We start from the raw sequence: 13,466 nt of genomic DNA, 5'->3' as shown, positions 1-13,466 counted from the left end.
TGTATATCCACCTTTCCAATAAAAATAAATAAATAAACTTTTTTTAAAAAAAATTGTGTGTATGAATGTACAGAGTTAAATTCTTTCAGCTTTATAGTGAAAATACTTTTCACTTAAAAGTTAGGCTTTTTTGGGCCCAGCATGTTAAGCTAGCAGCTAAAGTCCTCGCCTTGCATGTACCAGCATTCCATATGGGTACCGGTTCTAATCTCAGCAGCTCCACTTCCCACTTGTGGCCTGGGAAAGCAGTCGAGGATGACCCAAAGCCTTGGGACCCTGCACTCATGTGGGAGAACCAGAGGAGGCTCCTGGCTTTGGATCGGCTCAGCTCTAGCTGTTGCAGCCACTTGGGAAGTGAATCAACAGACGGAAGATCTTCCTCTGTGTCTTTCCTCCTCTCTGTATATCTGACTTTGCAACAAAAATAAATAAATCTTTTTTTAAAGTTAGGTTTAATTTTAACCAGGTGAATGAATTCCATGGCTGTCAAAAACTACTTAGTAGCCCTCTCTCTTTCCACTGAAGAGAAAGTTCTAATTAGAAGAAGGAATCTTCCGTACAAGAATATCAACACTGCCTAGTGGTAGTGGAATTCCGGGACTCTGATGTGTTTTCATGGTTTGGTTGTAAATTTCCATTTAATGCTAGCAGTCCCCTATTTCGCTTTATACCTGGTCCTCCTCTGGTGTTGGCGGCAGAGGTTTCTTCGTCTTCCTGTGAGAACTCCCTGGTTTTAAGCCTGCAACACAGAAGTCAGTGATGACATACAATACATTTTAGGAAGGCTCCAAGGAACAGACTTCCTCGAAGACTCTGTTGTCATACACAGTACCTTTAGGCAAGCTAGGAAAATGTGTCTGGGTTCACACAGTCCCCCAAGTCAGTGGCGTGGAGAACAAATTACCAACTAGATTTCCATTCCTACTAATCGTCTCTTCCAGGCCCATTGGTGCAGTGGCCAAAATGTACAACCTTACACATTGTTCCTGGGTTTGGCCACCCCTAGGGTGAGTGAATTAAAGGAGGAAGAAGTTGTACTGATCAGATTTCTTACTTCCATTCCTGTTCTCCAAAATTTGGCAGCCCATGGCATTTTTGGCTGTCTGAGAGCAGCACAGGTACTGCCCATCGATCCAGAAGCAAGGGTGATATTTCTGTACCAGATCACTGTTGTACCGGATTACTGTAGAAGAGAAGAGAGAGATCATGACTGACACAGGGAACCCACTGTTTGCATCTTTCCACCCTCTGATGTGGTAAGCTTCAAATAATTGTCCAATTTGCAAAAAAGTATACCACAGAACCAACTGGTCACATGATGAGCCTACTTGCCTGGTCCCTGGCACTGGACACTTCCTGTGTGGTTCTCTAGTGGTCTGTCATCTCTGACCCACATGAGAAAAGTATCTGATGGCTCTAGAAGCCAACAGAAAAATTATCTGTATTTTACCGGTAGTCATTGTAATCTTTCTGCAAGGCAGGTGTTGATGATGGTGTTTGTTTCCCAGATAAAGGAAACAGTGTGCTTAAGCCAAACTCTCACTCCTTTTATTTTCCATTTTATTTTATTTATTTTAATTTATTTTATTTGAAAGGCAGTGAAAACCAGACTGCATGTGTACACATACACACACACACACACACACACACACACACACACACACTGAGAGAAAGAAAGGATGCGAGTGAGTGAGAGAGAATCTCTTATCTACCAGTTCACTCCCCAAATCCCTGCAACAGTCATGACTGAGCTAAGCTGAAGTCAGGGGCCTGGAACTCAACGTAGGTGTCCTACACGAGAGGCAAAGATGAGCTGCTTCATCACCTGCTGCCTCTCTGGGTGTACATTAGTAATAAGCCTAAAAGTGAGTGGAGCCTGAGCACAAACTCGGGCACTCTGAGACTTAACCATTGTGCCCAATGTCTGCCCTTTACCCCAACTTTAAAAAAGAAGATGCTTATTTATTTATTTTCATCTGTTTGGAAGGCATACACACGTAGAGATGGACAGAGATCTTTCATGCACTGCTTTACTTCCCAAATGCCTGAAAACAGCTAGGTTCAGGTCACGTGGAAGCCAGGAGGCCAGAATTCCATCTGGCTGGCTCTCCCATACAGATGGCAGGGAGAGAGATCTCCTTGGGCCATCACATGATGCCTCCCAGAATGTGTTAGTGGGAAGCTGGATGGGAATCACAGAGTAGCCAGGACACAAGCTGGAACTCCAATATGTGATGCAGGTATTCCAAGCATCAGCTTAACCTACTGCACCACTATGCCCGCCCCAACTCCCAACTTTTTTTTTTTTAAGATTTTTTTTTTTTATTGGAAAGGCGGATATACAGAGAGGAGAGACAGAGAGGAAGATCTTCCGTCCGATGATTCACTCCCCAAGTGAGCGCAACGGCCGTCCGAAGCCCGGAGCCTCTTCCGGGTCTCCCATGCGCAGGTGCAGGGTCCCAAAGCTTTGGGTCATCCTCAACTGCTTTCCCGGGCCATAGGCAGGGAGCTGGATGGGAAGTGGGGCTGCCGGGATTAGAACCGGCGCCCATATGGGATCCCGGGGCGTGCAAGGCGAGGACCTTAACCACTGTGCCATCGCGCCGGGCCCAACTCCCAGCTTTTAACACAGCCATTTCGTTGTTCCCTGAGTGATCCTTTAGGAATATTTGCCTTAATGAGAACTTCTGTATTGGGCTCTTATATTCATAGAACAGTCAATAGACCTGAGCCGGGGGGGTTGGGGAATGAAGGTGATTTTGTCCAATCTTTCTAGGATCCCTGAGCTGGGCTGAGCCTGTTGGCAGAGATAAAGGCAGAAGTTTCATTTCCTTCACACTGTTAAGAGGCTCAAAATAGGTCCCAAAAGCCAACGCACTTTGCAAAGAGTAGATTGCAGCTAGGAGGAACTCAGTAGCACTATTACCAACACTTGTGGCATCATAAGAATCTTATCAGGCAGTGAATGAGAAAAGTCATCTAGCGATGTAGTAGGTAAAGCTGCCCACTGCCTGCAGAGCCTGCAGTCTATTTGTATACCAGTTTGTGTTCTGGATGCTCCATTTTAGATTGAGATTCCTACTAATGCCCTGGGAAAAACAGTGTAAGATGGCCCCATTGCTTAGGCTCCTACCACCTACATGGGAGACCAAACTGAAGTTCCTGCCACCTGCCTTTGGTCTGGTCCAGCTCTAGCCAGTGTGGCCATCTGGGGAATGAATCAGCAGATGGAAGCTATATCTCTCTTTCTCTATCTCTCTAACTCTTTCAAAACAAATTTTTGTATCTAAAAGAAAAAAGATACTGGGAGAAGTAAAGATAGTGTAACAGCTGACCATAGTAAACACTATGACAGAGACCCAGGCGGGGCTGAGAACATGCACATTTGAGCACAGGGGTATTTCAGTGGTTATTGCTAAGCTTCCCACAAAACTGTAAGCAACTAAGATGAAAACAAAAGCAAAAGCTTTCAACCATAGAAAACAGCTCAAGCCCTTTTTTTGGGGTAGATAATTAGACGTGAGCATCTGGGCAGAGGCAAGACTCCAGGGATCAATCCAAAGATGCTGCTCTCTGTCGAGTTTCACCCAAGACAGTCCACATTGCAATTTCATTTGCTAAATTAGGTGAACCTAGCCCAGGTGCAGCTCATGCTCACCAGGATCTTGGACCTGGAGCCCTGGGCTGAACCCCCTGCTGGTCTCACCCACCAACCAAGTGGTACAGGCCCTAAAATGCTGCCTGGCTTGCTGTGCCTGCTGGGTGGATTTTCTGTTGGTGTCATCTCTGTGTGGCATTCAGCTTGCAAGGCTAAACGGAGAAGTCTGGTTTGCAGCCACATGTATAGAGAGCCCGAAAGTATGCCACTGCCAGCTGTCAATCACAAAGAGAGCCACAGTGCCCCGTTATCAAAGTCCCTCATAGTCGAAGGATAAAGTCACAGAGTAGAGAAGCAGCGTCCCACATGCTCTCCCCCAGCCTGGTCCTCCTTTGGAGTGACTGCAATGAACTTTGCTTTTACTATGTTTACTTTTCATCCCTCCGAATGCTAATTCATTACTCTGCTGGCAAAAAGGGACTGTGGCAAGCTAGCCACTGGTGGCACTGCAGAACTTGCTAGTCACAGTCCTCTTCACATAACATTGGGAGAGGATGAGTTTATTCTAAATAGACTACAGGTATAGTTTACACTAAACAGACTACACTTGATCTTAACCAAAAGGCCAAGAAGTGAGAACATTAAACACACTAAAGTACTGTTTTTCGAAAAGTTATATTTTGATACTTTCCTTGATGTGGACTTAAAGACTTGTAACCACTCTCCCCTGTTCTCAGCTTTCTTCCCACTTTCCCAACACTCCTCTTCACCATGACTGTTCGCAGGATGGTAAGAGCTGTTCAGATATGGTGCGGGCTATAAAGCAGCTGCATTGCCTACAGAGAACCTCTGGCTTAAAAAAAAATTGAGAGGAAGAGAGATGGGAACCAGTGGGTAAGGGAATCTTACCAGTGGTTCCCATCTGCAGATTCACTCCTAAGAGTGGCTGAAGTCAAAATTAGGAGTGAAAACTCAATCTGGTCTCCATGGGTGACAGGGACTCAACTACTTGAGACCTTGTAGAGTGGCTTCCAGGGTGGCAACCTGACACAGGAGCTGGGACTTGAACCCACTCAGTCCGATATGGAGTGTGTACGTCCTATCTGAGACATTGCCAGTAAGCCAAATGCTTGCCCCTGGAGAACTTGAAGAACTTGATAAGATCCAACACAGGTCTGTCTGCCTTTTATTATACTAGGTACTGATGATCTGGACAATGTCACTACTGCCCTTCCCTAACTGAAATGCCTGCTCCCACTACCTCCACCTTTGCCTCCTACGCCCATACCACTCCCCTTTGATCAGGAATTTGAAACCTCAAAGGTCTTCTGGCTGCCAGTCCACAGCTGGCTCTGATCAACTCATCCGTATGAATACATTAATGAGGGGAGCAAAGCTTCCTGCCCTTCTCACCTCTAGCATACTCATTCAGAACCTTCCCTGCATTCCCAAATATTTTCTACCCCTTTAAGAAATGCATTGAGGGTGACATGCCTTCTTTCATTATTTACTCCAGAGCTGGTATTTCCAGCCAATTTGGAGAGGATTGCAAAAGCAGGGTGTCCAAGTGGGAGGGTTAGAGGAGACAAGTTGCTTCACCAATGCACAGGGCCAGCCCTGTTTGGGATGCACTAATGATTAGTCATGTTCTCTGAGCATTTCATGGGTTGGTTTCTACCATGCAAGTTTATCAGGATAATGTCTCAAAGTGTTTCAGACTTGCATGAGTCATTCTACCTAATGTCGGCTGTTGTTTTGTCAGGTAACTTGCTTATTGTAAAGTCTGAGTTGACTCAAGGATGAAGGGCTGGCACTGTGGCACAGCAGGCTGGGCCTCCATCTTTGGTGCTGCCATCTCATATGGGTGCCTATTTGAGTTCTGGCTACTCCACTTCCCATCCAGCTCCCTGCTTATGGTATATTATTATGGTATATTATGGTATGTTATTGAGGTATAGGGCCTGGTGCAATGACTCAGTGGCTAAATCCTTGCCTTGCACATGCTACAATTCCATATGGGCACTAGTTAGTGTCCTGGCTGCTCCATTTCCCATATAGCTCCTGATTGTGGCCTGGGAAAGCAATGGAGGATGGCTCAAAGTCTTGATATCCTGCAACAGCTTGGGAGACTCAGAAGAGGCTCCTGGCTCCTGTCTTTGGATTGGCTTAAAATCTTTAAAAAATTGAAGTATAACTTACACCTAATAATGTGCACCGATTTAAGGTATACAGCAAACCGCACTTGTCTATACCATGTTACCTACTCAGCTCTAGGACCCCAGAGGGCTCTGCCCCTTCATATTCAATACCACCAGAGGTAGCCAGTATCTTTGATGTGGTCTCCTTTTCATGTTAGTGATTTATAGTTGATACATTTTACCCCAAAATGGGATACCATCACTAGAATGGCACTGCTGGCACCACTGGCCCCTGGAGATGTCCTGGCCTCTCAGGACTTGAATCTAAATCTCCCAGAAATGGAATGTTTTGGAAGGTGCCTACTTTGTGGCTCCTTTTGTCTTTCTGAGTAGATTCAACAAGACACATACTCAGGTGGAATAACTGGATGAAAATCACTTTCAGTGACAAATAAGGGAAGAGAAGGCAAAACTATTTAGCTATACTCTCAACTTACACTGCTGCCACAGCTGAAGAGTGGTGTTTCTATTTGTTTTTGCTTCCTTTCTGGTTTGTTATTATTTTACTTAGCTGACAAACTTAATAGCAGTGCATAATCAACATAAGGTTAACATGGGAGTTGATAAACCAAGCTAACAAGCCAGATAATCCTACCCACCGTTATGACTCACACCTTGAATATAGTGAGTGAGCACTCAAGAAATCTTTGTTGGACTACACCATCACAATTGGTTTTAAAGTTAATGTGTTTGAAGTATAGAGGAGCTACTAACAAACATTCCATACTCTTTCTGCCTCAACAGATGTCCAAATGTTCAAACTGAATCTTAGCTACCCATCAGTGTGGAGCCTAAATTGTTATTGTTGTTCACTCCCATGGAAAAATCATATCTCAAAAATGATGCATTGCTTTATTTCAATGTGCAAAGTGTTGTATGATACACTGTGGAATGAACCAGAGAAGTACAAATATTTGAAGGTGCTTCAAAAAGTTTATGGAGATGGACCAACACTGTGATACAATACATTAAGCTGCCACATACAAACGTTGGCATCCCATTATCAGAGTGCACATTTGAATGCTCTGCTTCTGATTTATCTTTTTGCTAATTTGCCCAGAAAGGTAATGAGTAATGGTTCAAATCCTTGGGGACTACCACCCATGTGGGAGATCCAAATGGAGTTCCTGGCCTTTAACTTCAGCCTGGCCCAACCTTGGGCTGTTGCAGCCATTTCGGGGAGTAAATCAGTGGACGAAAAATCTCTTTCTCTTGCTGAAATTCTACCCTTCCAATAAATAAATAAATATTTTCAAAAGATAAATTTATATTGGTAAAAAGTACTTTTTAAATCCATGTATAGCTTTCTCATAATATGCATTTTTATGAAGCTTTTGGTGATCCTTCACATGAAAGGATTTCAAAAATGTTTTGCACCAACATTAACTTATCTTTTAATTCAATTTGCCACAAAAATTTTAAACATATTTGTGTGTATGCCCTCTGGAGCTTAGTCTCCCTCAAAAAATATTTCCCTAGTTTAGAAATGACATTGTTTCAGAGCATAAGTCTGGAATCTTAGTTTAAAGCTTGATCCTGCCATGTGCTCAGTGCCCTTGAGCAAGTTACTTGTCCTCTGTGTACCTCAGTGTTTTTATCTGTAATATGGAAATATTAAAAATAATTGTCACATATGGCTAATATGAAGAATAAATTAACAAATACATAAAATGTACAGTAGGGTCTGGATCATAATAAGTACTATGGACCAGTTTGCTCATTTGGTACTCTTGGGAGTAAACCAGGCCCCTCACCCCAAAATATGCAAAAAATTGAGTTGTACAGAGCAGGGTATCACCTATTTATAGCACTCAACATGACCTTACCTGGAATATTTTCCAATCAATTTCATGTGAAATTTCTAGGCTTGGAAATCAAGTGTCATAAAACTACGCATTTGGGTTTCTGGATCATACAGACCCAGGGATATGGTAAGAATTCAGGCTGTACTATGCAGTAGCTACATGCCGAGGAGCAAATGACATAATAATCTCTCTGAGCTTCAGTTGCCTTTTCTATAAATAGGTGAATAATATATATTTCATAAATGTATTGTGCGGTTTAACTGAGCTAATACATTTTCATCATTTGGTAAACAGAGTGGGAGATAGTAAGTACGTATTATTGAGCATTAGTTGTTGGTTTTAGCCAAATGTTCTGAAAATCAAATTAAATAATACAAAGTAATCTAGTTCAGAGTCTGACATTCACCAAAAATTCAATAAATGACCCTTCTCTTCCTTTATCCTGTTTTCTCAGTTTGAAAGACTTAGTCATTATAACTAAAACCAGCAAGTCGAGCACGCAGAGCAGAACTCCTCTTCATTGACCAAGATTGTGCCCCCCCAGCCATTTTTTTAAGCAGCTGTCACCATCTTTATTCCATGGGCAGCCAGTGCGCCCTTTGGGCACCCAGCTTTGCCCGCTTGCTGCCCAACAATGAGCTCTGAGGAGTTGGGGTGACAAAATATTGCCTCCTAGGGACATCCATGGATATGGATACCATATGTGAAAGTGAGGAATTAATCCTGAAGGACATTCAACAATAGGGTCACAATACTAGCTGGTAAGCGAGGGGTCTGAGACCTGGTGGCATTGAGGGGAGAAATTGGAAGATCTGTGTTGGTCAGACTGATTCATCAAACTAAATGGGAGTCCTGAAATGGGCTTGTTAGCTCAGAGCATCACTGACCATCACTGCCATATCACATGACAGCCATGGCTGGGGACCTGTCTAGCAGACCTAGATCCAAGTACCTGATTGAGTGTCAGAACAGGGGACATGTCACATCAGGCAGGGCCATGACACTAACCAGCACGCAAGAGAACCAGACCCGGGGGTAGATTCTGTGGGGGATAAGTAGGCCCAAACCTATGGAAATACAAATCCCACTGGTTAGCTCAAGAGTTGGGGTGATGACTGGCTGAACTAGGAGTGAACATGGAACTTGCCAACACTCATGGGTACTGGAACTGAGAACAGGCTGGGCAGGTCCAAGCTGCAGCACCTGCATATGTATCCTAAAACAGGATATAGTGCAGACCTGCCTTCAACATCCACCAGCCAAACAAAGGCCAAGATGCGGGGGGCAGGCTATGTAGGACAAGGTCCTAGCACCTGCTGAAGCATGTGAGATCTGGGTCTGGGAGTGGGTTGAGTGGGGAAACTGGGAGACTCCCCTACTGTGCCACAGCTCCCATTGGTGAGCATGTGTTCCAGGTCTAGGGGTCAGGCAAGCTGGGCAAGGTAGCCCCACCCGTTAGCAAGTGTGTGGGTTTGTTTTGGAAGGGGGCGGACAGGGAAGGGCCAAGCAGATCTTAGCCCACTGGCGAGTACAGAAACCAGGCCAGAGTGCAGGTCATGCTGGGCTAGAGTATCGCACCTACTGGCTCACATGAGCCAGAGATGGGAGTAGACTGAGCAGGGCCAGGTTGCAGTACCCAAGTGAGAGCTGGGTCTAGGGGCTGGCTAGGTCAGGCCAGGCTACAGCATCCGAAGGCAAAGTTTAAGATGGATGGGAGCTATGCCAGGTGGGGTTAGAGCACTGGCATGCGTGAAATCTGTGGAGGGGAGCAGGCCTGGCTGGGGAGCTAAGGGGATACCCTAGCCGGGGTGTGATCCTCATTGGAGAACACGAGGACTAGGGTGGGGACTGCAGTCTGGTCTGGATATAGCTGTTGAGACCCTTGGCATGTGTGTGGGCTGGGTGTGGGATGTTCCAGACTGGGCTAGAATCAAGCACATACTGGTGCTCAGGAGAACCAGGGTATGTATAGGATGGGTTAGGTCAGGTCTCTGCCCCTGCTGAGCCATGTGTGAGCTGTTTCTGGGTATGGATCAGGCTTGGCTGGGCTGTAGCGACCAACAACAAGAACTGGAATGGGTGAGGGCCAGTGAGGAAAGGCCACTGTCCCTGCTAGGACAGGAAGTGGACTAAGTAGGGCTGGCCCATGGACCCACAAGTGTGCGTGAAATCTGGCATTGGGAGAGATCTGGATGGAGGAGACCAGAGAACCTCTTCTGTTGGGACACGCTCCCTGCAAGTGAGTGCAAGAACCAAGATGGGGAACAGTCCAGACCAGGCCAAAATACGGTACCCACTGGCATACATTTGGTACAGGTCTGGGGCAGGCCAGACTGAACCAGTTCATGTCACCAATTGGTGAATCCGAGTGCCAGAATAGAGTGTGGGTCAGGCTGGGTCGGGGTGCAATATCAGCCAGTCCACATAAGGGCCAGGATCGGGGGCTGGCAGGGCTGGACTAGGCTGTATCCCCACCAACGTGAGCTGGAACTGGGGGTGGGCAGGCTATAGCACCCACTGGCAAATGTCAAGGTGAGGTGGTTTTGACAGACTGGGCAGCAGCACCCAACCAGCACATGTGAAACACGGGTGGTGGTGGAGAGGTCCCCAGTGAGAGAGATGCGAAGGCCTCCCTGCTGGGTCACTACTCCCACTGGTGAGCATCAGAGCTGGGATGGGGCAGATCAGGCCAGGCAGGGCCACATCCGATGGCCTACATGTGAACAGGATCAGGGAAAAGCCAGGCTGTGCTGACTGCCTTCTGGTACAAGCATAAGCCAGTGTCGGTGTGGACTAATTGGGCTTTGCTGCAGCATCAGCTGACAGATGCTATCACAGGGGCTAAATTCTGTCAGGCACAGGCATGGCCTAAACAGACAGTGGCATCCGCTGGCACCAGTGTGGATTGGATAGTGGGGCTGGTTGGGACGAACTGGGCTTCAATATCCATCAACATGTATGAGAGCCGAATGGGATGTGGAACGAATGGGACCAGTCTGCTATACATATTGGCAAGCATAGGAACCACGACAGGGGTGGGCCTGGTGGGGGTTTTGTGGGTCACTCTGACAAGGCTGCAGTTCCCACTGGTTTACATAGAGGCTGAGCATTTGGTGGGCAGAATAGGGTTGGAATCCAACACCCTTTGGTTTGGGTAAAACATGGGGCTGGATGCAGAAGTGACCCAGCAATTGCAACTACCAGTGTGTGTGTGTAGGCTGATTTGGGTGCCAGATGGTGCCAGACTCTGTATTGGCAAACATACACAAGCATCAGGTCTGGAATGGCCTCAGAGGTTTCTTGGGTGATTCCCTACCAACTGAATTGCTGCTGGACTCAGAACCCTAACCATGGAGAGAATTGCAGGTTCCATGGGTTGACTGTTTAGTGCCTGTGTCAGAGCTGGACCTCCTCAGTGTCTTAGATGGAGCAGTGGATAGCATATCCAGGTGCACATGGAGGATATGGCAGTACATTGGAGCCTCCAGAGGACACCTGGTACCACAACAGAGGATGGAGGACAGAACAAATTGATCAACTACCGCAGCCAATCATTTGCAGTGAAGATCTGGGCAGACAGAGACACTAAGGTGGACTATAGCAGCCAGTGGATTTGGGATTGCCAGCAATACAGGACTGTTGAATTATCAAAACCTCTTGAGAAATTCATGGTGTTGTAAATTTCTATTTTCCTTTCTGTTGTTGATTTTGTATTGTGGCTTTTCATTTAAGAGGGATACGTGGCGGGCCCGGCATGGTGGCGCAGTGGTTAAGGTCCTTGCCTTGCACGCCCGGTATCCCATGTGGGCACCGGTTCTATCCCGGCAGCCCCGCTTCCCTTCCAGCTCCCTGCCTGTGGCCTGGGAAAGCAGTCGAGGACGGCCCAAAGCTTTGGGAACCTGCACCCGCGTGGGAGACCCGGAAGAGGCTCCTGGCTTTGGCTCGGCATAGTATCGGCCGTTGTGCTCACTTGGGGAGTGAATCATCGGATGGAAGATCTTTCTCTCTGTCTCTCCTCTCTGTATATCCGCCTTTCTAATAAAAAAATAATAAAAAGAAATCTTTAAAAAAAAAAAAGAGGGATGCGTGGTGACTGTCATGGAGACTATAATGTCCAGATGTGAGGAGATGCAGTATGCATTTCTACTTCCAGATCAAAGATGGACTCCCATTGAAACTATTAGCTGTATCTGGACAATGGGAGGCTGGACTCTCTGCCATTGCCCATGCCTGCAGTCATGAACATGTGACTGTTTATGAAGTACACTATAGTAATAATATAGGGAATTCAGTAGGGGGAGGGGATTTGGGAAGGGATCAGGGGAAATAAAAATAAATAAAGAAGTAATTTTTAAAAATAACTAAGACCAATCATACTTGCATTGAAGACAGTGAATAAGGCTGTTTTAACCCACCACTATCAGAATCTAAACATTAATTATGACAAACAGCTATTGTGCAATAAGCTAACCATGCTGCTATCAGTCTGCCTTTCTTCCTGTTTCTCCAGCCAGCCTTTCCTGATGTCAATTCAACCAGTTAATCTCTCAGTCACTTGACATGTGGCTATATATACACACAAATATGTGTGCATTCATCCTGGGATACAAATATTTATAGTCAGGTTTATCTGAAGTTGCTATATAGCCTATATTTAGGCCATATATATAATGCTGAAAATATGTTCAAGTTTACAGCTTCAGGAAGTGAGGAATACAGAATAGTTTCATGAGAAATATTTATCCACAATGAAGAGATGTACAGTCTTTCTGGTGTGGTGTCTTAGAATTTTTCACATGCTTTCACACATACTTTCACATATACTATTATTTCACTGCATCCTTGGGACAACTCTGAAAGTAGGTACAATAGTCATCATCCGTTTCCCATTTCAGAAGAAGCTTAGTTTCAAAAAAGCTTGTTATCCTACTTTCCACAAGTCCCCCAGCTTGTGAATGGCAGAGGAGGACTTGAAACTGAATTTTCTGACTGTGGATTCAAGCACTATTATGCATCATCTATTTCATTTTTGGAACTACATATTCCATATCCAAGATCTTAAGCATTGTGTAACTATTGGGCACCATACCACCTTTGTAATCACACAAAAGATGGGATCTTTCTTATAAACATGGAAATGAGGGTACAAAATTGCATTAGAGAGTGGTGGGAGTGGAAATTCTTAGTCTAATATGTTACCTGTTATTGATATAATGTGATGTTAAACACAGCTGTATCATTCATACTGAGGCAAAACAAAATGTTTTTGACTCCCTCACACTCTGCCTCTTTCCCTCTTCTCTTTTTACTTCCCTTTATCCATTCTTCTTTGTTCTACCTTTCTCCTTCCTATTTCCCTTCCTGCTTTCTCGCTTCCTTGCTTCCCTCTTGCCTCTATCTCTGACTCTTTGTCTCTCGCTCATTCCCATCTTCCTTCCTTCTTTCCTTGGGAACTAACTTGTTTTCCCATAACTCTCACCATTTTTGAGCTGGTGAATCCAACGCTTCCTCAGTTCTTCAGTTGGGGAGAAGACATAAAGTGGCCCTTCATCATAAACAACCTGAGACACAGAGACCTCAGCAGTTAGGGTTAGGATTCCAAAAAGAAAAAAAAAAAGAGTTAAATTGAAGGAACTATTCTTAAGGTACAAATTGTACAGTCTCGTGTGGAAAACAAAAGCAGGATCCTCAGTCAGCAGTAGTGCTTGAATAGTGAAGAACTATTCGCATTCAGGGACACAGGACGTAGAGTTGCTTAGCTTTTGGAATACTCTCTAGTACTCTTGATTTGTGTTTCAATTTTTGGATAAACTTGCTTCATAATGTTTCTCTCTGTACTGGGTGGGGATAAGATTTGTTTTAGTC

The 13,466-nt window shown here is 45.2% G+C and overlaps 1 protein-coding gene across 2 annotated transcripts in view; it reads right to left on the bottom strand.

The window, feature by feature from the left end:
* The window catches only part of BTK (Bruton tyrosine kinase), a 42,242-nt gene that overhangs the window by 10,937 nt on the left and 17,839 nt on the right, over nt 1-13,466 (bottom strand). For both annotated transcript variants that reach the window (XM_040999429.1, XM_040999431.1), the window contains exons 5-7: nt 13,081-13,162; nt 1,055-1,183; nt 672-739 (exon numbers count right to left, since the gene is read on the bottom strand). In XM_040999429.1, the coding sequence (XP_040855363.1) occupies nt 672-739; nt 1,055-1,183; nt 13,081-13,162 (279 nt within the window). The remainder of the gene's footprint in view (nt 1-671; nt 740-1,054; nt 1,184-13,080; nt 13,163-13,466) is intronic.

This window comes from Ochotona curzoniae, unplaced genomic scaffold, assembly GCF_017591425.1.
Source record: "Ochotona curzoniae isolate NIBS_2020 unplaced genomic scaffold, NIBS_Ocur_1.0 scaffold_1852, whole genome shotgun sequence".
In the NCBI taxonomy this organism is placed as follows: Eukaryota; Metazoa; Chordata; class Mammalia; order Lagomorpha; family Ochotonidae; genus Ochotona; species Ochotona curzoniae.
Note: the sequence above shows the minus strand (reverse complement) of the source record. Positions and strands in the feature narration are given on the sequence as shown.